At 39.0% G+C, this 27,978-nt stretch overlaps 2 protein-coding genes across 4 annotated transcripts in view; one reads left to right on the top strand and one right to left on the bottom strand.

The window, feature by feature from the left end:
- Positions 1–40: 40 nt before the first annotated feature.
- LOC124144043 (zinc finger HIT domain-containing protein 1-like) lies at positions 41–14,208 on the top strand. The gene is made up of 6 exons (XM_048384946.1): positions 41–113; positions 5,451–5,621; positions 6,443–6,525; positions 9,581–9,669; positions 12,258–12,338; positions 13,207–14,208. The coding sequence occupies exons 1-6, from the start codon at positions 89–91 to the stop codon at positions 13,226–13,228; spliced, it is 471 nt and encodes a 156-aa protein (XP_048240903.1). The 5' UTR covers positions 41–88; the 3' UTR covers positions 13,229–14,208.
- Positions 14,209–15,153: 945 nt separating this feature from the next.
- LOC124144040 (transcriptional coactivator YAP1-like) overlaps positions 15,154–27,978 on the bottom strand; it is a 50,160-nt gene continuing 37,335 nt past the window's right edge. For 2 of the 3 annotated variants that reach the window (XM_046513257.2, XM_046513259.2), the window contains exons 2-7: positions 25,263–25,519; positions 24,539–24,726; positions 23,467–23,650; positions 22,730–22,810; positions 20,125–20,243; positions 15,154–18,704 (exon numbers count right to left, since the gene is read on the bottom strand). In XM_046513257.2, coding sequence (XP_046369213.1) covers positions 18,621–18,704; positions 20,125–20,243; positions 22,730–22,810; positions 23,467–23,650; positions 24,539–24,726; positions 25,263–25,519 — 913 coding nt within the window. In that variant the 3' untranslated portion in view covers positions 15,154–18,620. The remainder of the gene's footprint in view (positions 18,705–20,124; positions 20,244–22,729; positions 22,811–23,466; positions 23,651–24,538; positions 24,727–25,262; positions 25,520–27,978) is intronic. The other variant, XM_046513258.2, reaches the window with a different exon arrangement.

The following is a 27,978-nucleotide window of genomic DNA, read 5'->3' as shown; positions in this document are numbered from 1 at the left end:
ATTCTAAACACTATATCTGACTGAAATATATCCCGTTTACTGTGGCGATATGTCGTAAACAGTGACCGGAAATAAGATCGTTAGCAAGATGGCGGGAGAAAAGCGTGAATCAGGTTTGATAACATTAGATGAACTCGTATATTTATATATTAGCAGTATCTTACTTCATGGGTAAACTGTATATAATATCACGACAAAGCAGAACACCCCAGACAGACAATCGAATGCAACTCAAGTTCTGAATTGGTCTTCAGTTACCCATGTTTGTCGTAAGAGGCGACTAACCGGATCAGGTGGTCATTGGTCAGGTTCACTGACTTGGTCGATGCATGTCATCGTATCCGAATTACGTAGAACGAGGGATCATGTCAATCGCTGGATGGAGTTGCACCCGACTCGCCTAAAAAAATCTGACCCGACTCGCCTAAAAAATATACATAATATTTTGGTATGCGTTTGGCAAATATAACATTGGTTAGGCCTAATGATCACAATGACTAGTAGCCTGCAACCTCGGGGTATCGCGGTACTTGTCATGTACGCTAAACGGAACAAAATGCACTCACTAACCTTTATGAGTATTCGTGTTCTCTATATCAGATGTCATTTATTTGATCTAACAATGCATATTTTACTGATAAAAGTTCATTATTTATATTAGTAGCTCCGAGTAAAAGCCGGGCCTCGCGCTCAGTTTGACAAGGGAGATAACTCCATCGTATCGCGGTACAGAGAAAAGTTGTGTATGGAGGTCCAAATTGGACAAAAAGAGGACAGAATTCTACCAACCACTTAGTATGATCATGCCAGACATCGGTGATTTGTCCAGACAAAAGCAAAGACAGCACAAGTAAAATTCTAAATGTGTTATCAGTAATAGGTATTCAATGCATATTTACCGAAAAGTAAGAGAAGAATATTTAAAAAATCAACAACAAAATATCAGAAATCATAGTCTAAGATTGTTTTAAAAAAAAATTTGATGACAATAATTTGTCACAAAATGGAATTTTTTTAAAAGTCAACAATAAATATATTAAAAGCACTCCTAGTATGCACAAAGTATGTATTTATCTTTTGGCTACTAGTGAAGAACCTATTTCTAAGTTTTGCATTATGGCCCTTATGATCTCCCAATAGATTCTGGGCACAGAGCGGGAAAAAATGTGCGGACTCCGTAACTTCCGTTACCTTATTAGTCGCCATGAATATGCAGATGATCTAGTTCAGGTCAATAGACAAAGTTTACTTGAGAAACTGCGGGTTATATCGTTGTCCATTGATAGATAGGGGTAAGGCAATATTAAAAAAGATGCCAGAAGTAAGTATCATCGCATTAATAACTTCTTACTTACAGTAGACGGAAAATTCCGATGAAATTGAAATTGTTTACGAAATGAGCACTTCCTGGTTACTGATTTGCATTAATAGACAGCCGCTAAGAGGCGTGTCCCGCGTGAACTACCGGAAATCACAAATGCCGCGATACGATGAATGCCGCGGTACCACGGGGTCCGAGTATATATTCATACACAAGTATGGAAATAATAAAAACAAACAAACGTATCATCCATAGAATTGTCTTCTGTCATATTTACATCCTAAAAACATACATTAAAAGATCACTTAAGTCTTTACATACCTCATGGGTTCGTTATATCCATCAAATAATAAATCCATAAATCATATCCTGAAGATAACACAACGTACCCTGCAGTTGCACCTCCACATGTTCACTAAACTGGCATTTGTATTTTTTCCCGGAGTTTCGAAGAATTCTCGCCTTTGATTGGTCAACGCAGATATAATGGTAAAGTGACAACTATTTGTTATCATAGTACAGTAATCCCTTGATGAACTCTGTTGAGTTTTCTCAGGTAATCCGCTCAACTTGAAACAACAACGTTAATAGATTGGTATTTATTTTTTATCGCCCAAACTAATCAATCAGTGATGTGATGTGATGTCACCGAGAGTGACACCAATTGTATCAAAACAACGCCATGACGTCATTCTCTCAATCTAGAAATGTTCCCAAAGCAATATAAAAAACCATAGACAACACCTGCAAATCCCAGAAATAAGCTTAAACTTACCAATCTCAAAATCAGAATTTAAAAGTGTAAACAAGCAAAAAATCACAAAAAAATGGCATAACCTATATCTAAACTCAAATAGCCAAATCCAAAAAGTGCTCAGCAAACCACTAACCAAACCAAAAATTCTCCACCCATCAAACAAAATCGACAGAGTAATCACTAAACTCCAAACAGGACACACCAACCTAAATAACCACATTAAAAAAAATAAAAAAACACACTACAGGTAACTGCCCACACTGCAAACAACTAGAAACCCCAGAACACGCACTCATCCACTGCACACACTACCTAACACATCGAACCGCATAACAAACAACCCTCAATCTAAACAAGGCTCTCACTCTAGAAGCAATACTAAACCCACAAAATAAACTAGAAAACTACAAGGCCTTAGGCGTATTCTTAATCAAAACGGAACTAATAAAACGCATCTAAAAACACAATAACCTACCAAATCAAAATCACATAAACAAACAAACATCCACCATACCCAGCTCCCTTAGTTCTCCTCCCCAACCCCATCCGCATCTATTCCAAATCTAAAAATTCCCAAATTCTATATAAGCAACCCCTAAAGCCCCCTCTTGGGTTGCACACACCACTTTCGCCCCTTTCGGAAACACATTAAATGGCCTGGCCGGGCCCGTGTGCGAAATACGCATCAGTCGGAAAGCGCACGTTAAATCTCCAAAGTAAGTAAGTAAGTAAGTAAGTACCTGCAAATCATTCAATCTCTGAAAATGTCAGATAACTGCTTGTACTGCTCTGAGCCTTGCTGTTGGAGACGACAGTGTCTTCAGTGTGACTTTTGTCAGAAATGGCAGCACAGGACCTGCAGTGGCCAAACTGCTGTAACAGTGAAGCGTGTCACATCTGAAAAAAGGTAGAAATTGAAAAAATAAAATATAAAAATACAGAAACCAGTCTCTGTGAATACAATATTGATATGAAACAAGTCTCTGTTGTTCTTTTACTGTCATGTGTTGTTAGGAGAACAGTATCCATAGAACGGCTGGTTACTATGCTAAACACGCTGCGCTTCATGTTGAGTCTGTGAGTCGGAGCCCGGTCGGTTACGCTATTGGGACCGAGAATACAACAATAACATTTAGGTACATTATGTGTATAAAATGCATTACTATGTATTTCTGATATTTACATACTTTTTCCAAAATACAAAAAAACGAGTAGTTCCCGACAGGTTCACTGACTTGGTTGATGCATGTCATCGTATCCGAATTCGTAGAACGAGGATCATGTCAATCACTGGATTGTCTGGTCCAGACTCCATTGTTTATAGACCGCCGTCATATAGCCTAGCTGGAAGTGGAACATTGCTGAGAGCGGCGTTAAACAAACAAAAAACACCACAAAACAAAACAAGTTCAATTATCAGGGTTCAAATATAAGTTTACTGATTTGACTTCCGCGAAAAAAGTAAAGAGTAGAAAGATAAACCATATGCTTTTTTGTTCTGCCAAAAGTATGAAAAGTGAACGATCGTTTGCAAAAACAAATTGTTCAACGTGCCAAACATAATGTGGCCCAAGTCATAATGTTTTGAAGAACAAATGTGCCCCAAACTCATTTGTAATATTGTCTGCTGCCTACCTGTCAGGATCTTCTCGGTGTCAGAGCTTTACCAAAGCTGTGAAATCGTAGCTGTGCATTACTTCCTTTTACTATCCAACATGCACTGGTCGCTATAGACTTCTATGACATATAGCTAGGAATCACGCCTTCATTTGACTAAATTCTGATTTTGCACCACCTTAACAAGCTCTGTTATAACTCAGGTTACACAATATCAGGGAATCTTTTGCAATAACATGTTCCCAAACCAAACCAAACATTGTTAATAAAAGACAAACCTTACTTGTGAGACTTTAAACATGTAAAACACAATGGGGTCAAATTTGCTTCCTCGGACAATGTTTATTGTTAGTAAATATACTTTATACATACTCTGGCCGAGGCAGGGAACTTGATCCCTTTGTTCATTACTCCTGCCAAAGTCTTTTTCCATCGAGATAATTGGTGTCCTTAGGGATGAATGATTTGGGAAAATGAGGATATTAAAATGTCCATGATATTAAATAATATGAACCGTGACAGACCTTTTGAAGGCTGGTGGAACATCAGAATCAGACGCTGACAACACTATGAAGTCATGAATTGTGATATTTATAAGCGACCATGTCGGCTAGTAAAGTTGAACAGTACATAGTAGGGCTGCAACAAGTACACTATGAGGCGAATACGATTTGTATCATGAATATAGGGTAACGAATACGAATAATAATTCATGAATACAATAACAAGTCAGCAGTTGATGTATCATTTGTCATATTCAGCATGTTCAGTGAGGCAACAACAACATGAATTATTTGACATGGTTTGTTAATTTTTACTATATTATTAAATATATTATTCATTTATCTACTGCATTTATCCAGGTACTAGTATATGCTCAAATGCAACAATGACCAGTGACCACAATACTGTCAAATTAAATAGTAGAAGAGTGTTGTCTTATAAAGAAATCTATGCATAAAATATATGTTCTCATGGGTATTTGTTTTATGTAAATGCATGTGCTGCATATTCATAAATATTCGATTCTAGTGAATAACAAATTCAATTCATGAATGGATAAGGTTTGATTTACCGAATACAAAGTGTATCATAACAGGCCTAGTACATAGCTACTATTCACAGCAACTGTTACCAGTGAAATATATTGTTGGACATTGGAGTTCTTGCAGTCTTCAACTGGTCCAGGTCTAGTTGAATTTCCTTTGGTCTTGTAAGCTAAGTGGATGACAGTCTAGCTGATGAGGTCATGCTTACAGATATGGCTGTAATGTAAATGAGTAAAAAAATATCCCCTTACACATCCTTACCACCGACTACTGTATTCGAAGTAATAAGCGCCCAGGGCGCTCTTAAAATTAGGAATAGGGGGCTCTTATTAGAATATAATGTTGGTGAAAAAAAAACAGAGTTGAAAGATCGTAAATTTCGTTGATTATGCTGACAGCCTGAATGATATAAAAAAAATGTCTATGCGTTTTATACACGACAAACATATTTTTCCAGAATTTAATTGCCCATAATTAAGGGTGCATATAACACACGAGTGTGTATTATACATGAATAAATAAGTCTTGTGCACATTGATCAATACGAAGGGGTGCAAATTGGGATTGTTCACCAGCCAATATATTAGCAAATATCGCCGTGGGCGCTTATTACGTCGAATACGGTAATAATCTGCTCTTTCATTCGCATTCTCAGTTCCTACTCGCATCAACAGATAATACATCCTTAGCTGTGTACATGTTGCAGGTCGTATCAAGGATGTTCAGCAAAGGAGAGTGCTGGACGAGGCAGCCCGGCGCCGTAGACAGAGGAAGGCACTCGAGGCACTTGAACAAGATAACTTTTCTGAAGATCCTCATGCTGATTTGAAGATGAGCAAGAAGGCGCCAAAGTTTGAGGAAGCAATGGATGCTAATGGTTAGTAATAAAAGGACATTGAAATTATTTTGTGTTTATGGTATTTTTTGCAGGACTTGATAGGTCAGTGTTTTGCTGATTTCTCAATCCCCGCTTCGATTGATGGCTTGTTTGACTGATTAAAAATATGAATATCTGTTGCCATGTATGCTTAACTTAATATTGTTTGTGTAGATACTTTGACTCGTTAAAAGTCATGTTTGTCGTAGTTTGACGATTCTATGTCAACATGTAGTTCTCACAATCACGTGCGCGGGAGCCTAGCAGAACAAAAATACAATTTAAACGGTAAATCAACAGTCTGGTGATTTTATTATCTGAAATTTCAAATTTGTGCTGACCAAGTTTCTTATCACCCGTTCGTTTATCGCAATTCAGTGAAGGGGTACGGTGTAATTGTTTTCTGGGCATAATATTCGCTATTTTTTTTTCTCAAATACTGAATCCGCTAAGGGGGTCACGCATTATACTTGGGCGCACACTTTACTCAAGAAAAAACAGTATCTGTGTGCGAGCAGTCAGGGTAACTCTGTAAGAATTCAATTTCGGACTGTTCTAATTTTGCACATTTTATCCCTTTTTGTTTTCAAAGAAGTATAAACTCAGATGAAGAAAGACTTAAATAGCACATGCATTCGTTGTTTTGTGAGAACATCAATTTTAATATTACAGTACAAATGATAATACATTTATCAAGAAATGACTATCAAACTGAAACTCAGTGTTGTATCTTCATTTGTTATGGACGAGAAAGACTTCATAAATATGTGAAGATTACAGAAACATGATAAACAATACTACTTGATTGTTGTCTTTGTCAGCTACCAAGAGGAAGAGAAAATCCAAAGGTGGTGATTTCAAACAACGATACCGAAAAAACTTTGCTGCTCTACTGGAAGAAGAGGTATAGTATTGGATGAGATCATCAGATTCTCCATAGATAGCTGGGTGATACTGGTCTAGTTATTACAGCGTTCACTGGTACACCCAGCAGAGCACCACATAACTTTTTGAGCATAGAGTTTTTACTCGAAGATTTCTATTTTAATTGGGTTACCGTACTTGACGTAATAAGCGCCCCGCTCTAATAAGCGCCCATTCGAGATTTGCTAATATATTGGCTATTGAACAATCCCAGTTAGCACTCCTTCCGACCCCTATTCGCATATAATACGCACCGCATCCTTCCCCTATTTGCGTATTCAATTGGCAATTCAATTTTGGAAAAATATATCTGTCGTACGTAAACATTTCAGGCTGTCAGCATAAACCACGAAATTTATCTTTCAACTCTGTTTTTTTCACCAAAATAATATTCTAATAAGAGCCCCCTATTTCTAATTTTGAGAGCGCCCTGGGCGCTTATTTCGTCAAATACAGTGTTACATTTTTCATTGGGTAACCAAACTTTTTTCACTCCCAGTTTTTCCCAAAATGAGTAAGCATTTTGAGATTTAAAAAAATGAAATAATGTTTTAGATGTATATAACGGTTCTAATTATAGGTTTGACTCAGAAAGTAAATTAGCTCGTAATTGTGTTTCGGAAATTTTGTTGAACGCATGCTGAAAAAGCTTCATTGGGTATTTACTCGTGCTGTTTTCGAACAATTGAGTTTTTCATTTAATGCATGCTTTTCTGTACACAAGTTAATTGATTGTAATTGGGTTTTGAATAGTTTTTTCGGGTATTTTATGGAAATACATGGATTATCTGTAGCTCTGACCCAAGTGTTATTCTTTCTTACATTTATGTATTGAAAACTTTAACAAAGAAAACCAAAAGAACAAAACAGGTTTAAATGAAGGGATGGTTATTAAATGTAACAGTTAGTTGGTGAGTCTCAGCTACCACGTCCCTGTGTTCTGCCATGCTTACAGGTGGCGCTGTGCTACTTCTGGCCCTATGGGAGGCAACTCTATTAGTTCCTGTTCTATTTATAGCATATCGCAATCTCCCAAACTGACGATTCAAGTATCGTGTGTACCTAAGTGTCGATGATATCAGAGTATATATCTCTGTTGAAATTCCATCTTAGTATTTGTCGCAAGAGAAACAGATCAGGTTGTCAGGCTTGGTGGCTTGTTTGATAGTGTGTCAACATGACCTGACTGCAGGGGTGTGTTGCTCATTACATCAATCACTGGTCTGTGTTAAAGATTTGGTTATTTACAGACCCCAAGCTGGAATATTGCTGACTGCAGTGTAAGCCAACAAACACATTTTTAAATATTTCTCACCCATGAAGATCCGGGTTAGAATTGGTTTTCGGCAACGAATGCTTGGCCTAAGAGGCAACTAACGAGATCAGGTGATTCAGGCTGGCTGACTTGGTTGATGCACATCATAGTATCCCTATTGCGTGGAACGATGCTCATGATATCAATAACTGGATTGTCTGGTCCAAACTCGATTATTTACAAATTGCTGGAATACTGCTGAGTGCGGTGTTCCGTTCACATACATGTTGTGCCAAATACAAGACTCATTGATTGAGTGTGCATAAAAATAATAAATGTTTTTTATGTTTGACAGTAATTGAGGTCTCTCTTATCAGAAAGAAAAATCATGGTAGTGACAAGTGATTCACCGTGGATTTTTTTATTAACAACATTATTATTCCGCGCCACATATAAGAATGGAGATCGTCTGACCGTCCATCTGTCTGTCAGTCCGCTTCTCGAAGGGGACAAATTTTCTCAAAAACTGTTTTTCAGAGAAATGAAATTTTACACACTGATGTTACTGGTCATGATTCCAAATGAGTTTGAAAATTGGTGTCATAAATTCATTTTTTTACAGAGTTATGTCCCTTGCTCTGTGCTTTTCCCTACTGAGCTACTAAAGTTGTGAGTGAAAGAGATACTTGTCAAGACTGAGTTCGAAAATTGGTCCCGTCACTTATGTCTTCAGAGAGTTATGTCCCTTGCTCCGTGCTTTTCAATTTAGTGCATACTGCGTGCAATGGGGACAAGTTTTCTCAGAAACAATTGACTGAATGAAAGTTTGCATGCTTATCTAAGAGATACTTGTCAAGACTGAGTTCGAAAATAGGTCCCATGCAATTTTTTTTACAGTTACTGCCTTTGATCCATGTTATTTTACTTAGTGCATAGTGTGTGCAGTGTTTTCTCTGAAACTACTGAAGTTACCTTATCTAAGAGATACTTAGATAAGTGCCTATCTCTTTTTAGTGCCTATCTCTTTTTATTCCCCGCCCAACAAAGTTGGCGGGGGATATAGAAATGGGCTCCGTAAGTCCGTCCGGTTTTGTTTCCGAAGCATAACTCAGACACCGTTCAATATTTTTTCATCAAACTTTGCAGATCTGTCAAGTACATGCTGAACTGGTGCCTTTTGCTATTTAGAATTTTTTTTTTTTTTTACGTTTCCATGGCAACAAGATGGGCTTAGGTTCTGTGAGGGTAGGGTTCATTTCCGGAGCATAACTCATAAACCATTCAATATGTTTTCATCAAACTTTGCAGGTCTGTCAGGTACATGCTGAACTGGTGCCTTTTGCTATTAAGAAATTTTAGAAATTTTTATTTTTTTACAATTTCCAAAACAAGTTCCACCTCGGTTAAAAAAGGTTAGGGTTTGTTTAGATTTAATTATGTCATAAATTCTGCAACAGGGGCGGGGGATATAGCCACGTTAGTGGCAAACTCTTGTTAAAGCTTCAGAGGACTACTTCATCAACTGTCAATTCTCTACTGTATGAACAAACAAAATTCTAACGTGCCCCATGGCGGGGGATACCCTGGTGTACCCAGGTAGGGTCGAATAATGGGGTGGGGGGGTTACCCGGGTAGTAAATTTGGACTTGTCCCAGCCCTAGTGGAAATATAAGAACAGGGTGTTATTTTCTGATATTTGTTAAATGTTCTGGATCTGAATTTAAGTGATGAAGTGTCGATAATGGCTGATTGACCTCCATGTTTGTGTGTCATGTTTCAGCAAATGCTGAACAAGGATGAAGCCTCGTACTTCAGCGCTGGTGTGCCCGCCTCCAAGATGCCGCCAAGACACTTCTGTGCTGTGTGTGGATATCCTTTAACACCTCAACTCACTTCTCTGGCAACTGTTAACATCTTGTTACAGATATTTCACTTTAACTTTTACAGTAAACCATTATCGGGGCATGGGGGGCCAATCATATGGGACGCTGAAAGTTGTATCCGATTAACTGCCAGGGTTGTTTGTAATCCTAGATTCTTTCAGATTATGAGAGTGAGTTTGTTGCTTAACGCCACACTCAACAATATTCCAGCTGTACTTCCTACGGGCAATGCAAAGTGTTTTCAGTTCAAATGTTTATCCAATGGAAGTAAGCGATCGATAGACAATGATTTTGATTGATTAAGCCAATAACTGTCGTGCTGAATCCATGTGTTACATTTTTCGAGGTTGCATGATTAGAAAACACATTCCGGCTGTCACTTTCCTGATCTGGTAAGCGACGCACTAATAAGTCAGAGGATAGGTCGTACTGACCTGACCTGTTATGGGATGTCCTCAGACCTTGGTTTTACGGTAGTGAGGTTGGTTGAATGTCAGAACCACATCTATGCTGGTGAGTTTCCCCAAAGTGCTACACGCCTGTGTCACTTGTCTTCCCAGCCTGTGAAGACCCGGGGTAGAGTAGTCTTCAGCAACCCATGCTTGCCGTAAAAGACGACTATGCTTGTCGTAAGAGGCGACTAACGGGATCGGGTGGTCAGGCTCAGTGACTTGGTTGATGCATAAGTTGTATCCCAATTGCGTGGATCGATGCTCATGATGTCAATCACTGGATTGTCTAGTCCAGACTCGATTATTAACAGACCACCGTCATAGAGCTGGAAATATTGCTGAGTACGGCGATAAACAACAAACAACAAGCCAACAAAAATACTTGTCTTCCCACAGTGATGTAACTGAAATCAACGTTACCACAATTCTACCATGGATTTAGTAATTTCTCGATTCTGATTGGTCACTCAGAGGTTTCAAATTACAATAACAACCTTCGATTGAAACAGTTGTTTTGATAGCTGCATCACGACTGAAAGTAAGATTAATTGGAATATACTTCTCTGAGTTTTGGTTAGTAATTTTCAAACTATTATATTAAGAAATTTAGGTCACAAAATTCGGAATTGCGGTTCCTACAATTTTCGTGGAAATTGACTCAGAGATTGAAATTTGATGCTTTATCTGCGACTGTGACGTCAAATTTGTTTGTGTCATAATAAATTTGATGAAGTCACTGCAGTTCAGAACTAAAATACTGATTAAAATAGAAATATACGTCATGAGAAAAATATGCCATGACAGATTAGCTATGGTCATGGGGGCGGTCGGGTAGCCTAGTGGTTAAAGCGTTTGCTCGTCACGCCGAAAACCCGGGTTCGATTCCCGACATGGGTACAATGTGTGAAGCCCATTTCTGGTGTCCCCCGCCGTTATATTGCTTGAATATTGCTAAAAGCGGCGTAAAACCATACTCACTCACTCACTCACTAGCTATAGTCGTGTGAAAAAATCGTGTGTTCTTAAACTTCTTTTGAGTGGTGTACAGACAAGTCCCGTTAATCCAACATGGTTGGTTGCATATGATTATGTTGGATTGACGAGTATGTCGGATAAAGAAAATTAAGTAGTATCAACATTCATGATGGAAAATCGGACAACTACACAATATTTTCCGAAATGTTGTTCTGGCGTGACCTGTAATGGGATGTCCTCAGCAATAGCGAGAACTTGTATCTGATTTTAATGAGATTGAGGTAATCTAAGCATGTGATTCATCCTGTTTTCTTTGTTTAAAGCATTAATTGTTTATTGTTAAGCAAGTTTATGTCTACAGCCGTTGTAAAATGCATCTACCAGCCGACTTGCCTTGCATTAAAACACGGGCTGTGTACTGGCGGGCAGATGACCGCTGATCACTGTGTCGGATTAATGAGTGAGTGAGTGAGTTGGGTTTAACATCGCTTTTAACAGTATTACAGTTATATCACGGCGTGTCAGCTTAATGTGGGAGGAAAGCCCGAAGTGATGCAGGTCTCAGACGTTTATCACTTCGGTGAAACCCACGAGCACGGGTATGGTGCTGACAAACCTAGAAACATAATCGGGGTGAACCGGGATTCGAACCCACAATCATAGGTTTCTGGCGTGCCCAAGGGACGCAACTCTGCACAGCGAATCGCGGCGCCTTAGACGACTGGGCCACTCGTGCCCCCTGGATAAATGAGACTGATTAATGACTGATTTCAGCATTTCGTTGCAAATTAGGTGTGTTGGAGTCGGAGTGCGAGACTGTCGGACTAACGGGTCTAAATAGCATTGATTTAATCGGTTCCCATCCTTAGTGTCGGATAAAGCTGATTGACAGATTAACGAGTGTTGGATTAACAAGACTTGACTGTATATTGAACTTTATTTTTGTATTTCGTTTTGTTTTTAGTCAAAAACATGCAAATGATAAAAAAGTTATATTCTTGTTTAACTTGAACACAACTGATTACTCCTTTATATAGTGATGTCACGGAACCTATGTTCTTCAAAGAAACGACGACCAAGGAAACCAAATATTTGCATCAGTGCACATCTGTTACCAAGTTTTCCCCTATTTTCCTTGACGCAGCACGTTCCCCTCCAGTTACACCTGTGTTCAGTGTGGAGCTCGTTACTGCACCGTGCGATGTCTGGGTACACACCATGACACCAGGTAAGTTCGGCAAACGGATTTAACTGTGTTCTTGGATGTTTGAAGAACTGGTGAAAGTGGTTCGACAGTGGCTTTTGAAACTAGTGGACTGGCAGCTCTAACAATTACCAGTCCCCCCTCTAATCTTTGCCAGTCTCAACTTTCAACCCCCCCAAAATGTATGAAAGTTACCTGGTTTTCATTCTTTCAACATCGTATTCAGTGCAAAGACGTCATCTCTGAAGTAACTTATTTAGATATATACATCATTCAAACTAACTTCAGTCACAATTTTCTCCTTTTTTTAATGTTTCAAGACAAAGTCACTACAAATGGATAATTAACCTCGAAGCAAAGCAAAATGTTATTTCCTTGCAATAAAAATAGACAAGGGGAAACCCTGATGGTAACAGACGTTTGTCGTAATAGGTGATTAAGTTAGATTAGGCGGCTTATTGCGATAGAAGCTCATTATATCAACCACTAGTTTATCTAGTCTGGAATTGATTATTTACAGGCAGCAGTGATAAAGGTAGAACTTGGCCGACCGCTGTCAAAGTAAAATCAATTGTTTTGTCATACAATGGAAACAGTATAGGTTTCTTCAGGCTATATTCCTTCATGTGAGGCTGATTATGCTTTTGTACAGGGCACATTCCTGTGTGTGTGCAGGTCATATTCCTGTTTGTGTACAGGTCACATTCCTGTGTGTGTACAGGTCATATTCCTGTTTGTGTACAGGTCACATTCCTGTGTGTGTACAGGTCACATTCCTGTGTGTGTACAGGTCATATTCCTGTGTGTGTACAGGTCACATTCCTGTGCATACAGGGCCTATTCCTGTGTGTAAAGCTTATCATGCTTATAGTTCTGCCTCTCTTTCTTGCAGATGTCTAAAATGGACAGCTTGAAATCGAGTTCCCATCCAGTACTTGGTGCCATATGCTGCCTGGATATGCTTGCCAGAGATGAAGACCAACCAAGTTGCGGCTGCTGCTGACAGTTTGACAGGCGCATGGGCGGATGAAATGATCCAATGATCACGGCTGCCATTTGACACTCAGAGCTATGGACATAAGATGGAGGCAGAAAATATGTGATGACATCTCACATTTTCCAAGCTGGGAGATGTAGAGACTTAAGAGGCAGGGGAGGCAATCCCTTTGGAGAGAATCAAGTTCAGGAGAGGCAACCCCTTTGGAAAGAATCGTATTCAGGGGAGGCAACTCCACAGAGCTTTGTGGCAAACATTTGCTTCATGAGGAGATCTTTGAAGTAGATGCTCAGACAAATCTATTCAGTCATTTTCTTGACGGGTCTACACATAACGACCTTTAATGGAGGCTGGCAATTTCTAAATTTTAAAGCACAGTTATAATTCTACCAGGTCTGGATTCAAGATTGGCTTTGATGATTGCCTTCAATCCACGTTTTGTTTAATGCCTTGCCTCTTTCATGTCAGTAAAATATTTCTGTCCTTGTCACTGCAGGTCAGTTTAAGACAGAAGTGATGCAAGTGTGGTACAGACAAACCAAGAGTCATACCATTATTTGAAGGGAATTGAACCCATGATGTTAGGTTTTTGGCTTACTGTGCGGCCTAGCCGTCCTTTTGGTGGTTACGTCAACCAAAGCCTCATCCTTATGAACTGTTGAACATGAACGGTTTCTCTCATGATGTAAACAGGACTGTTGCGGTGTTCCTAGGAGGGCTGTAATGATGGTGGCCGAAATCTGTACCAAATTATGATCACTGGTATAGGAAATGTTGCTGATGTCCAGTGTTATCATCTACGGGGACAAAGTGCCCGAAATGTATGGTTGTTGTGCCACAAAGTGCCCTAAATGTATGGTTGTTGAGCCACAATGTGCAATAAATGCGTTATTTTCATAAAATGTTGATGTTTTAATAAACATGTAATTGCCATCAGGGCAAATTGTGTTACGATTAGATTTAAAACAAAATCGTTGTCCGGCCAATTGGGGATTGTCGGATGCTGAGTGAGAAGGGAGGATCGGTGTCCTCTGAAAAGTGAGTTTGGTTTCTGATAAACGTAGGAGCACATTCAGGGCAAGATTGGGATTCACATAGGTGAACAAGATCATAGGTTTCTGGCTGGCTGAGCGACATCGGTCATTTCTTTCGGTGGTTATTGGTCAGGACAGGCAATCCTATATATTGCTGTGATATTGCTGTTCTGGCCTTTGTTCTTGTCTGAACAACACAGGTATTTTGTACAAATCCATCTTGGCATACAGTACATGTCTTCGCCACATTCTGCAATATTCCAGCAATGTGATGGATGGCCTGTCAATAATCAGTCATATCAATCACTGGATTGTCTGGTCCAATGTGGTGTCATAAAAAAAGTCACTGAGCTAGACTATGTATGTACATGTGACTTCCGACCAATTCTGCCTCTGGTGTAGTGGATACAGTGTCATCTGTAGAATGAAAGGTCGGCGATTCGATTCTGTGATAAGAGTGTCTCGCCGTCTGCCAAGAGAGCAGTGTCCACACACTAATCTTGAAAGTGGCGTTAAAATCCCTGTTGTCATAAACTCATCAGGTCAGTGCTTTATAGAGACCCCTGAAGATCTGGGGTAGAATAGGTCTTCAGCAACCCATTCTCTCTGTAATGGGATCGGTTGGTCAGGCTCGCATCGTACACCAATTGCGTGGATCGAAGCTCATGATTTTAATCACTGGATTGCCTGGTTCAGACTCGATTACATACAGACCGCCATCATATAGCTGGGATATTGCTGAGCGCGGCGTTAAACAAAAAAACCACTAAACTTCTTTTATAGAACACAAACAACCACTACACATGTACAGTTTTAATATTTTTATTTCATTTTATTTTTTGCACCCGATATTGGGTTACAACTGATTAGAGACAATGATAAAATTTTCATGATTATTTTTGGGCTATGAATTTTGTGATGTTTTTTCCTTATTTCAGTCACTGAGATCTATGTACAATTAACAAAACTATTTACACTTCAACTGACTTAAAATACTTGGAACCTGGGAAGGTATTCGTATCTCAAGGTATAGTAAAAAAAATAAAATAAACAATGGAAGAACAAATATGCCAAAATGAACAATGATCGATTAGTGGAGGACGCTTACTTTCAAGAAATAACAGCAAACAAAAGACCCTGACACCCCTCTCAGCCTCAATGAGCCTGCCCATCTCTTTGAGAAGGTGATGCCCATTTCAGGTTTAGGGGGTGCAGCAGTATGTTACCCTGTCAGTGATGTACTGGACAGTTTCCTTCTGCTGTAACTTCAGTGTCAGAAAACAATTTCTATGGTTGCCTAGGTGACGATATGCATGGGGAGATAGATAATGCTGCATTGGGTATCAAAGGATAAAGTTCAATGCTTTGATCAATCATGCCATTTATGTCGATAAATGCAGGAACTGTTTCTATGGCAACAAATGATATAACAAATTTTTTATTTTTTATTAAAAATTAATTTTGATGATTTTATTTTTTAACAAAACCACATAGCGAGCTCGTCTGGGTTGAAACTAAACAACTAGTTCTGGGAGACAAGGTACGTCTTCTATCTATTCAGGTTTAACTTAAGGTCAGATGAACTTTGCGAAATTAGTGGAGGTCGAGAAAAGTTCGATCTATTAAGTCAACACAATTAGTGGTGGACGTTTTGGCCAGGACGAGCTACTCTTGAAAAACCATTCAGTCAAAGATCAAGAACATCTGTCTCCGACACTGAAGACAACATTTCAGATTACAACAGCACTTCCATCCTTCTGGGGCGGCCCGTTACGACCATGCAGCTAAACCACATCGACACTTGTTGAAGATAGCATGCATATTTGTATTAAGTCAATATTTCAGTACAGGCATAATGCACTAGGGTATTTTTTTGCATATTCAATGATCAACACATTAAAAGTCAATCTAATATGTAAAAAGGAGTAACAACAGTCGAAGTAAATATTAGTTATATGGGTAATATCATCAATACACGTAAAGGCTACAGTGGGCACTTTCCCACAATGCATCATCAGCAATAATATTGAACTAATGCAGAAAGTGGTGTTTAACAGTAACCATGGTAACAGTAACAAAAAAGCATTTGCATAACTTGAAAATAAATGTTTGGTTTTCTGTCACTTGTAGAACGGAATCGTTACAGTTTGCATTTTGTCAGAAAGTACAAAGCAATTGTTTGAGTACTGGTGATGACGAATCTGGAATGTATATGTAACGCATTGCTTAAAACGTTTCAAATGATGAAGGTATCGAACATTGTGATAAAAAATTCATGTTCACAAAAAAATAATTTGTCTCTGGAGACAGAAGGCAACACGGCAGTATTGCATGACAGTACGAAAATAAAAACTCTTAAACACTTGAATAAATTTCAGTACACTAGGAACACGACATCACAATTTCACAATCACTAGCATCTTCAATCCCACGTCGACACATTTCTAGAAGAATGTACAGAGGACAGGAACTTGCTTGCCCCCCATGCAGTATTTATGAAGGCTTTACGTACAGCACTTGGGGCGCCTTCAGTTTCATCGCTTATACTGAGGGGAAGACTTGAGCTGCTTTCTTTGCAGCACTGCATTTTGGGAGTTGATGCTCTTGGTGCCTTGACAATGTCAAGGTCACAACCGCGTCGTGACAAGGTGAAGGTCACAACCGCGTCGTCGTGACAAGGTGAAGGTCACATGTGCCTCATGTTTCTAGGACAATATATAACAACCATTACCAAGGTCAAGGTCACACTTGTGACCTGACAAGGTCAAGGTCATACAGCAGATGCGGTGCTTTATCAGCAAATTATTGCTGGCTTACAGGACGGCCGTAGTCTCACCAACTCGACACTACGTAACATAACAACAACAAGGTTCTCTCATATTGACCACCAACCACAAGGAGGTGGTCTAAACACGCCAGGGGCCGAAGCGACCCCTCTGAGCTAGCTCGCAGTCTCCGGCAGCAGAATCACTTCTTCAATACTTATAAGGCAAAAAGACAGTACAGCACTCCATATTTTTGTCTTTACACAATAATACACTGATCAATCCAGTCTTAGTAATAAATACCAATTATCTCAAATATTGCATAGTAAAATGTTGGAATTTTCCATTGATAATGTACATCCATGTTTAAGGTAACTACCAATGCTTGCTAAGCTATGATCTTCCACTATAGTGAAAGATGGTCCAATTATAACACTACGGGGGAGGGAGGGATATACACAGGAGGGAGGGTGGAGAAAAGCCAAGTTCACAAGCTCCTCGGGTGGGGGTAGGGGGTAAAAAACATTATGTAAATGGAAACGACACTGTTAACAATGGAACCTAATATAAAATCTCACAAAAAGTCACTTGCAAAAAGGCGGGCAGGCCCTTAATAAAAACAGCAAATCATACCTCGTACTTAAATACGTATATTGAGGCCTAGAAACACTAATACTTCATGCATGATTGTGCCTGCACACCAGTACATGATTAAAACCTTTCAAATAAATGAAGTAATGAGAACATCACAATGCCATCGCTGAGACATCATGATGTCACAATGCAATATGACATCATGATGACATCATAATGCTGTATGTGACATGACATCACAACCAAAACTGTGACATCGTGATGACATCACAACCAAAACAATGACATCATGATGACATCACAATGCAATGTGTGGCATCATGATGACATCATGATGCAAAAGTGTGGCATCATGATGACATCACAATGCAAAAGTGTGGCATCATGATGACATCACAATGCAAAAGTGTGGCATCATGATGACATCACCATGCTAAGTGTGGCATCATTAGATGGGCTTCCTATGCAGATGGCTATTCTACTATAAATATTCGGTGACAATACATGAAGGCTGAAAGTGATTCCCTCCCGCTACCCAACCCCAGTTGTCTCCCTTTGCCCTGAAAATATAGAATCTTGGGATTGGAATAGTAATCATTAATATTGATATTTCTCCTGATCTTGTTACAAAATTAATATTTTATTTTTTTGTATTTTTCCATTGAAAATACAAAATAAACTACGAAACTAGTACTTTGAGCTTTTCCCTGATATTAAATTTTTTGAAAATACATATGTCTTAATATTTTATAAAACTACATTTTGTATAAATGTCACTTCTCCGACATTATGGAATCCATGAAAATCAAACAGCACTGCTCCGATGAAGTTCCATTTCCACAAAAACCAGACATTAACCTTGAACTGTCTGGCTTGCTCAGTTGTCATGGCAACACCATGTCCCTCTGGTCACATTTCACAACCATGTTAACAAATTATCCATTTTGTTCGAGCTTAGCACAGTTTCAACATCCTTCAACAGGTCATTGCTGATGTCCTCCTGCAACAACAAATAAAGGCCATCAGAGTGAGTGAGTGAGTGAGTGTTTTACACTGATGTTGACAATATTCCGGTGAGTGAGTTGTGTTTTACACTGGTTTTAAAAATATTCCGGTGAGTTGTGTTTTACACTGGTCTTAAAAATATTCCAGTGAGTGAGTTGTGTTTTACACTGGTACTAAAAATATTCCAGTGAGTGAGTTGTGTTTTACACTGGTTTTAAAAATATTCCAGTGAGTGAGTTGTGTTTTACACTGGTTTTAAAAATATTCCAGTGACTGAGTTGTGTTTTACACTGGTTTTAAAAATATTCCGGTGAGTTGTGTTTTACACTGGTCTTAAAAATATTCCAGTGAGTGAGTTGTGTTTTACACTGGTTTTAAAAATATTCCAGTGAGTGAGTTGTGTTTTACACTGGTTTAAAAAATATTCCAGTGAGTGAGTTGTGTTTTACACTGGTTTTAAAAATATTCCAGTGAGTGAGTTGTGTTTTACACTGGTTTTAAAAATATTCCGGTGAGTTGTGTTTTACACTGGTCTTAAAAATATTCCAGTGAGTGAGTTGTGTTTTACACTGGTTTTAAAAATATTCCAGTGAGTGAGTTGTGTTTTACACTGGTCTTAAAAATATTCCGGTGAGTGAGTTGTGTTTTACACTGGTTTTAAAAATATTCCAGTGAGTGAGTTGTGTTTTACACTGGTCTTAAAAATATTCCGGTGAGTGAGTTGTGTTTTACACTGGTTTAAAAAATATTCCAGTGAGTGAGTTGTGTTTTACACTGGTTTTAAAAATATTCCAGTGAGTGAGTTGTGTTTTACACTGGTTTTAAAAATATTCCGGTGAGTTGTGTTTTACACTGGTCTTAAAAATATTCCAGTGAGTGAGTTGTGTTTTACACTGGTTTTAAAAATATTCCAGTGAGTGAGTTGTGTTTTACACTGGTCTTAAAAATATTCCGGTGAGTGAGTTGTGTTTTACACTGGTTTTAAAAATATTCCAGTGAGTGAGTTGTGTTTTACACTGGTCTTAAAAATATTCCGGTGAGTGAGTTGTGTTTTACACTGGTACTAAAAATATTCCGGTGAGTGAGTTGTGTTTTACACTGGTTTTAAAAATATTCCGGTGAGTGAGTTGTGTTTTACACTGGTTTTAAAAATATTCCGATGAGTGAGTTGTGTTTTACACTGGTTTTAAAAATATTCCGGTGAGTGAGTTGTGTTTTACACTGGTTTTAAAAATTTTCCAGTGAGTGAGTTGTGTTTTACACTGGTCTTAAAAATATTCCAGTGAGTGAGTTGTGTTTTACTCTGGTTTTAAACATGTTCCAGCATGTATATAGTCATGCGAGTGACACAAACAGCACACAAACAAACAAACAAATCATGGTAGTTTAACGTCCGTGTGAAATAACGCGTTTACCTGTAAACTAGGCACCAAGTCGTCGCTGTCCATGTTTGTGGCATCACTACTGCCATCTACACTGCCCATTGGGGTCATATCTATACTGCCAAAATCTCCCTGTCCAGACAGTTTAGGGCCTGAAATAGATTGTTTGTGATGAGTGAGTGAGTGAGTGAGTTGGGTTCATATCACAGTGCAGAAAGCGGTGCAGGTCATAGATAGATACCTCTCTCGGAAAACCCATGAGCATGAGTATTCCGCAAACAAACCAAGGATCAAAACTAGGGCACATCTTGGGATTCTAAACCATGAAAACAAAATCCTGTCACGACTGAGATGTAATTCTGCACCAACTCTGCAATCATTTCCCTGAACGAAAAAATATTAATACTTACATTTTAGGAAAGAAATAGAGAATCTCACCAGAGTGTCTTTTGATATGAAATATATCAACATGAGTTGATCAAACTCTGATAAGCCTTGGAGGTTTTCCACTTTTATCAACGAGTGTTGATATATTTGATATCAAAAGACACGAGGGTGAGATTTTATTTATCATCCAACATCATTCTTCCAACTTTTTCAGTTTGTGGACAGTAATAAGCAGTGTCTTAGTGTAAAAAGTACTGCAAACAGCTTCAGTAGCAGAGCTATTGGTGATGTCATTTGATTGTGACATCATGGTAACCAATGATGTCACAATGGTCTGCAAAGCACTGTGATACAATTTCATTGCAGCGATATCTACAATGTAGATATCGCTTGATCTCACCCAAGCGCTATCTCCTGTGGGGGCCAGTTTTGGATGATAAATGAAAGATAATCACATGATTCATTTACATCGGCCTTCTTATTTCTATAAAACTTTAGGTAGTAAAACACCCCACTTGATAACCCTTAACACCATGCACAGAGCCAACCCATCTATGTCCATAACAAGAAAACCTGCCAACACAAGAGCTGGCAACTTCCTGCTAGAGTTGTCTCCCCTACTCCTTCCATGTCCTGAGGATGCCCAGCTCATCCCAGCTCTTTTACCTCCATCTAGTGAGTCACCTGGGTGACTGCCTCACAGTGTGCCAACGATCCAATGTAGTTTGGTTATATATAAAAGTAACATTCCTTGAATCCTCAACATCACATTAAAGTATCCCTATAGCATCAATAAACATCAACAACAAAATGGGATATACTGTTGATTGGGAAGTAAAAAAAAATCAGATTTCTAAAACATGCGCAACTATTTTCAACACAGAAAATTGAAAGCCAGTTTGAAAACAAAGAAGCCAAGTTAAATTCTTATAAACTGCCTGTGAAGCCCTACATTATTCTGTCATATCACAAGGAATGACAAATATGCCATATATCGCCTAAAGAAGTATGAAAGTTGCAAAAGATACTGTTGGTTAAGAAGGATATACACCATTTTAATATCTTCACAAAAATTACCTCTGATAGTACATGTGGATTCTTAATGCAATCACTCCCCATGAGCGGAACTCATAGCATAACCACTCGTTTCCTGTCTATTAAACAGGAGTTTGAGGTATGATACTGCCATAATGAGTGAGTGAGTGAGTTGGGTTTAACACCACTTTTAACAGTATTACAGTTATAACGCTTATCAGCTTAATGTGGGTGGAGGTCTTAGACATCATTCTTCCAACTTTTTCAGTTTGTGTCTTAGTGTAAAAAGTAGTTATTTTTTAAAAGGTTTACGACTGACCCTATTTCCCAGATGAATCTACCTTTTTGTTTGTTTGATCGGATTGGTTGGAGATTGAAGACGAATGGAAAATCACTCAAAATTCCCACTTCCATTCTTACCCAATTACATGATAGTTGAAATGAAATAGAAATTCAAACTGACAAACAAAAATAAAACAATTTAGTTAGGGTAAGAGCATTCGGCATCACGACAGTCATCGCTTGTTTGTAAACATAATGGTCCGTCGGTTGCGAGTTCAACTCCAAGCATGGTTGTGACCACTTATCACTGTGGGGAGTTTTGACTGGTGGCAGCAATAGTATAGAGAGCTCCGCTTTAGCAAGCAGCAAGCTCCTCACAGCGATAGTACGTTCCCGGAGCTCTCTATACTATCGCTGCCACCAGTCAAAACTCCCCACTGTGAATAGGTGGCCACAACCATGCTTGGAGTTGAACTCGCAACCGAATGACCGTTATGTTTACAAACAAGTGACGACTGTCGTGACGCCGAATACACTTATCGCTGCTAAATTACTTTCTTCGTTTGTCAATTTGAATTTCTGTTTCATTAAAACTATCGTGTTATTGATATAGTAAGAATGTAAGGGAGAAGTTGGTTGATTTTCCGTTAGTCTGCAATCTCGAACCAATCTGATTATCAAAACAACAAAGTAAATTCATCTGGAAAACATGGTCAGTCGTAAACCTTTTCAAATTAAAATATGATGGCATTCCCAAAGACATAAACAAAAGTATAAACGTTACTACATATGGGGTTGGAGGGCAAATTTCAAGATTCTTGAAATGGCCGCGCCCACACTGGTGGCAGCGATGTTACTGAGAGTGTAACGAAGGTGTCACGCGCTGGGAAGGAGCTTGAGCAAGCAGCTGCCAAGGGAGATAACTACTACCCACCCCCATCTTGTGTGTCCATGTCTTCCATGCTCAGGAAATCTTCAGGAGTTCTAGGTAGGCTGTAGTTTGTGCCCATCCCACCTGCAACACACAAGCCACAAGTCTCTACACAAACTCAGCAGGGTTAACACACAGAGTGGGTACTGCCTTTCCTAAGCCACTGACATTTATAAGGCTTAAACAAATAAAACAACTGGTCCTCAGTGACTTTTGAAAATATAGTGTGGATGGGTGGTTTTTTTGCTTGTTCAAACTAGTATGTAACCAAATAAACAGTTGTGTACCAATAACACGGAAAGCTCCCTACATTAACAAGCATACAATTCCTATTGCCGCCATGACCCTAACACGAGATGTGCAGTAGAGCAGTGCGCATGTAAAGGGAAGTAACCCTGTGCTATATTGGATCGCATTGTTTTTAAGTATGAGGACTTTTTAAAAAAAAAGAAGAAAAATAGAAAAGAAAAAAAAAAAAAAATTTTATTGTAAAAAAATAAAAATATAACCGAAATGTGTGGCGGACTCTATGATGATGCCAGAGAACCAGGGCTATTATTTTTTCAACCTGAGTGAGCATGATCTGTAACACGTATCATATCACGATCTTACTGTTGAAAAATGGATGGTATCATGACTTTACTGTGGTAAAATATGTCATTTCGTGATGGTATACAATATCATAACCCCTCCAGTGCGATACGTTTACTATGACTGTACGTAATGAGAGCGCTACACACCAAGGCCACTGTCAGCACTTTCTTGTCGGGAGTGAAGGTCCGACGTCCCCGTCTGGCCGAGGAAAGGGTCAGTGACCGATGTCATCTCATTTGCTTGCACCAGTTTTGGTGTCTGAGACTGTATCTGTTGCTGCTGCTGTTGAGCTTCAGGGTTACCAGCGAGGTTGGCACGAATCATCATTTCCTGTCAACGTTAAATAAATAATTCAATGGTGGTCAAAAGCTAGTGCACAGTGATTCACTGACCAGGGAGGGAGTTACCGTATTCGACATAATAAGAGCCCAGGGCGCTCTCAAAATTAGAAATGGGGGCTCTTATTAGAACATAATTTTGGTGGGGAAAAAAAACAGAGTTGAAAGATTTTGTGGTTTATGCTGACAGCCTGAAATGATACAAAAGAAAAGTATGTGCGTATCATACACAATAGATATACTTTCCAGAATTTAATTGCCCATAATTAAGGGTGCATATAACACACAAGTGCATATTATACACGAATAAATAAGTCTTGTGTACAATGATCAATCTGAAGGGGTGCTAATATGATTGTTCACTAGCTAATATATTAGCAAATCTCGCCGTGGACGCTTATTAGAGCGGGTCACTTATTACGTCAAATACGGTATCTAGGTTCCAAACGAAGCACCTATGGCGGGCACATTTGAAAACAAATTGTGCTATTGTTTCTAATTTGATTTTTTAATGTTCATAATTTTATATATACATGTAGTTTATATTGAGAATCTTAAAAATTCAGATTGGTAAGTTTGACTGTCATTTACTGCCGACTTTGGGCCACATATCAGTCTCTGAGGTGGCCTAGGTAAATCCCTGCTGGAATAATAAAGGCACACCCTTTAAGCATACGCGTGTATGGAGTTTAGTGCTATATAAGAAGCCTCATTACAATTATCATGATAAGTACTTGGGACCTATTCCCACAGGGAGACAAAAATGAGGTACTGGGACCTATTCTGCCCCAGAATCCCCACAGGGACACAAGAATGGGGTATTTGGGACTTATTTCACTCCAGAAATCCTGAAAGTGAGACGAAAAAAAGGTGGACTGACCTGACGAGCAATCTCGTCCTGCCTCTGCTTCAACCTCTCCTTTTCGCGCTGTAGATGATGTAGTTTCATCTGACGCTGCTGTTCCTCTGGTGTCATCGGTCGCTGACTGGGTGACATCGGCTGAGATGGCCGAGGATTCCCCATTTGCTGCTGTAACCTCATCCCCGGACGTTGTAGATGTGCAGCTGCTTGAAGAACCAATAGGCAGACGGTAATAGTCGGACATCAGCAACATTTGGTCTGTTTGTTTGTTTGTTTGTTAACGCCACACTCAGCAATATTCCAGCTATATGACGGTGGTTTGGAAAAAAAATGAGTCTTGACCAGACAATCCAGTGATTGATATCATGAGCATCGTTCGACATAATTGGGATACGGTGACATGCACCTACCAAGCCAAGGAGTCTGACCACCCGATCCCATCAGTCGCCTCTTATGACACACATGGGTTGCTGAAGACCTATTCTACCCCGGATCTTCATGGGTAATCAATAACAGATTACAAATGTAATATTATTAAGATTTTACTTTAATCAGTTTTGTGTTTAAGGAAGTAAAAATGAATATATTGGTGTGCATAATGCAAAAATATACTAATTCTTATGTATAAATACGTCAAAAACAACTTGACAGACTGTTTATATAAAAACAACAACTAAAGACAACACGAAATCAGTGACATCTTTCAGCCCTCACTCGCTAGTATATGTAATATTTTACATACGTATATTTGGATGGAACCAGCTCGTTGTCCGGCTGAGGTGGTTGATATAGTAGACCTCTCCCTCTGCTGTGTACGCCCTCTCCCAGCCCTGGGGGAGGGGGGTGCTATCTATGGTTTGCTGGGACTGCGAGGGGCTACTCGGTGGCTGGGGTGGCTGACCCGATTGCTGCTGCTGCTGCTGCTGTTGCTGCTTGTTGAGGTTGTTGGTGCTGACAGACTTGCGTGGGTCTTGCCATGTTGTAGTCTGAGACAAATGGCTGTAAGAGAGGAGAAGTCGTTTTGAGATTCCACCTTTGTAGGATCGGAAAATAAAAAATATTTTCGTTGTGACGTCATGCATTATTATAGTAGAACCTTTGAAGATTACACTTGAAAAAAAAGACGCATTTGAAATTAAGTGAATCATTACAAGTTATAAGTCACAATTAAAAATATTATTTCGACAATTTAATCAAATTTCTATAGATTTATAACATATTTTTCCGAATAAGAATAATTGCAGGTATTTTTCAGAGTTAATGTATTATCAATAATATTTCCAGTAATGCAGTTATTGACAATATAATGTCTACATCGAGTTAGTATATTTATATATGGGTACGGATTTAGGTCAAGTCTGTGTTACACAAGGTAGTATACATTTTAATATCTATCAGCAAACCAACTTCACCATAACACAACCATTACCAAAAGGGCAGAATGAACTCAAATTGTGTTAAATAGTTCCCAAATTCTCCAAAATATGAAGGGGTATTTAATTGATAATTGTGATTCTATTGTTTATGAAAAATAATGTTTCAATTATGGCGAACAAAATGCGAAATTGTTTCAAGATGATTGAAAACAAAGGGTAGCTATTGGGGAATGGCTCTTGTTTCATATAATGGGGTTGGTTTGCTGCTATATCTATTAACAAAGCAAATAAAATAAATCTTTGATAGATGGTACTGGGCATCCCTGACAAATGTTGACAAACTCAAAACTGGAAAAACAAGACCGGAAATGCTGCTCCAAGCTGCAGTAAGAGCTATGTCACCATTAAACTGAACAACGATGAAACAACGATGAAACAACTCGAAACAATTCGAAGCCATGACTGCAGTGCTGGAGAACACAGACAGGTATCATACAACACACAAGAGACAAGTATGCAACATTGGATAAAATTCTGAATGAACAAGAGAAGAACTTGGCTTTATTTTACTGCTACAACAGACAGACGGACAATCATTAAATCTTTTCTCTGCTACAACAGATGGACGGACAATCAGTAAATCTTTTCACTGCTAGAACAGATGGATGGAAAATCAGTAAATCTTTTCACTGCTACAACAGATGGACGGACAATCAGTAAATCTTTTCACTGCCACAACAGACGAACAGAAAATTAGATAAACCGTTCACTGCTGCAACAGATTGACAATCAGTCAATCATTCCACAACTACAAAAGGCATGTCAATCATTTCAAAGCTCCAACAAATAGACAGACAATCAGTCAATCATTTCACAACTACAAACAGTCATTCCACTGATGTAAGAGATAAACAGAAAATCAATCATTTCACTGCAACAAAAGGTGAAACATAATACATCAATCATTTTAGTTACACCAAGCTGGTCAAGACCAATAATCAATCATGAACACGCCATTTAGAGGGGCAAAGTAAAAGTCAAATTACAGCAATGAATCAAGACAAGTAAATATAAAGTCAGTTGAGTTATTTTTTTTATGCATAAGACTGACCGAGCTGTTATTTTCCCTGATGCACTTTGCAGACTGCTACTGACTCACTGACTCACAAGCCATGGTCTTGGTTATAACAATTGTTATTCCCCATTAGGTTACTGACAGACAAGGCCACTATGCTTGCCGTAAAAGCGACTATGCTTGCCATAAAAGGCGACTATGCGTGCCATAAAAGGCAACTATGCTTGTCGTAAGGGGCGACTAACGGGATCGGGTGGTCAGGCTCGCTGACTTCGTTTATGCATGTCATCATATCCCAATTGCGTGGATCGATGCTCATAGTGTCAATCACTGGATTGTCTAGTCCAGACTCGATGATTTACAGACCGCTGCATATAGTTTTAATATTGCTGAGTGTGGCATTAAACAACAAACGAAGGAACAAAGTACTGACAGACTACACAGTGATATAAACCAGATTTCCAGAACAGTGTAACCTTTACATTAATTGTAGAAATCATACAACCTCTTTCAATAATTGTAGTAATTGGTCAATTCATCATGATCAAACCAATTTGGCGCCCATTTCATTCATGAATCAATCAGTTAATTACCTCTAATTAGTCCTAATCACCCCAAGTCTGACTAATGCACTGGCATTTACAAGTGGGACACCTTGTCTACTCACTACGGCATCTGTGATGTAGTAACAATTCACTTCACTGTACTACAAAAACCATTCCATTGCTAATTATTACTCATATTGACCATACTGACCACATTGGGCAACCCATGCTTGCCGTAAAAGGCGACTATGCTTGTCGTAAGAGGCAACTTAACGGGATCAGGTGGTCAAGCTCGCTGACTTGGTTGATGCATGTCATCGATCCCAATTGCGTGGATCGATGCTAATGATATTAATCACTGGATTGTCTGGTCCAGACTTGATTTTTTACAGACCGCCATCATATAGCTGGAATGTTGCTGAGTGTGGCGTTAAACAACCAACCAACCAACCAACCAACCAA

The sequence above is a fragment of the Haliotis rufescens genome, unplaced genomic scaffold (assembly GCF_023055435.1).
Source record: "Haliotis rufescens isolate VD_foot unplaced genomic scaffold, xgHalRufe1.0.p SCAF_52, whole genome shotgun sequence".
NCBI classification, from domain to species: domain Eukaryota; kingdom Metazoa; phylum Mollusca; class Gastropoda; order Lepetellida; family Haliotidae; genus Haliotis; species Haliotis rufescens.
The sequence above is the reverse complement of the archived record's forward strand: the minus strand, read 5'-3'. Positions and strand labels throughout refer to the sequence as shown.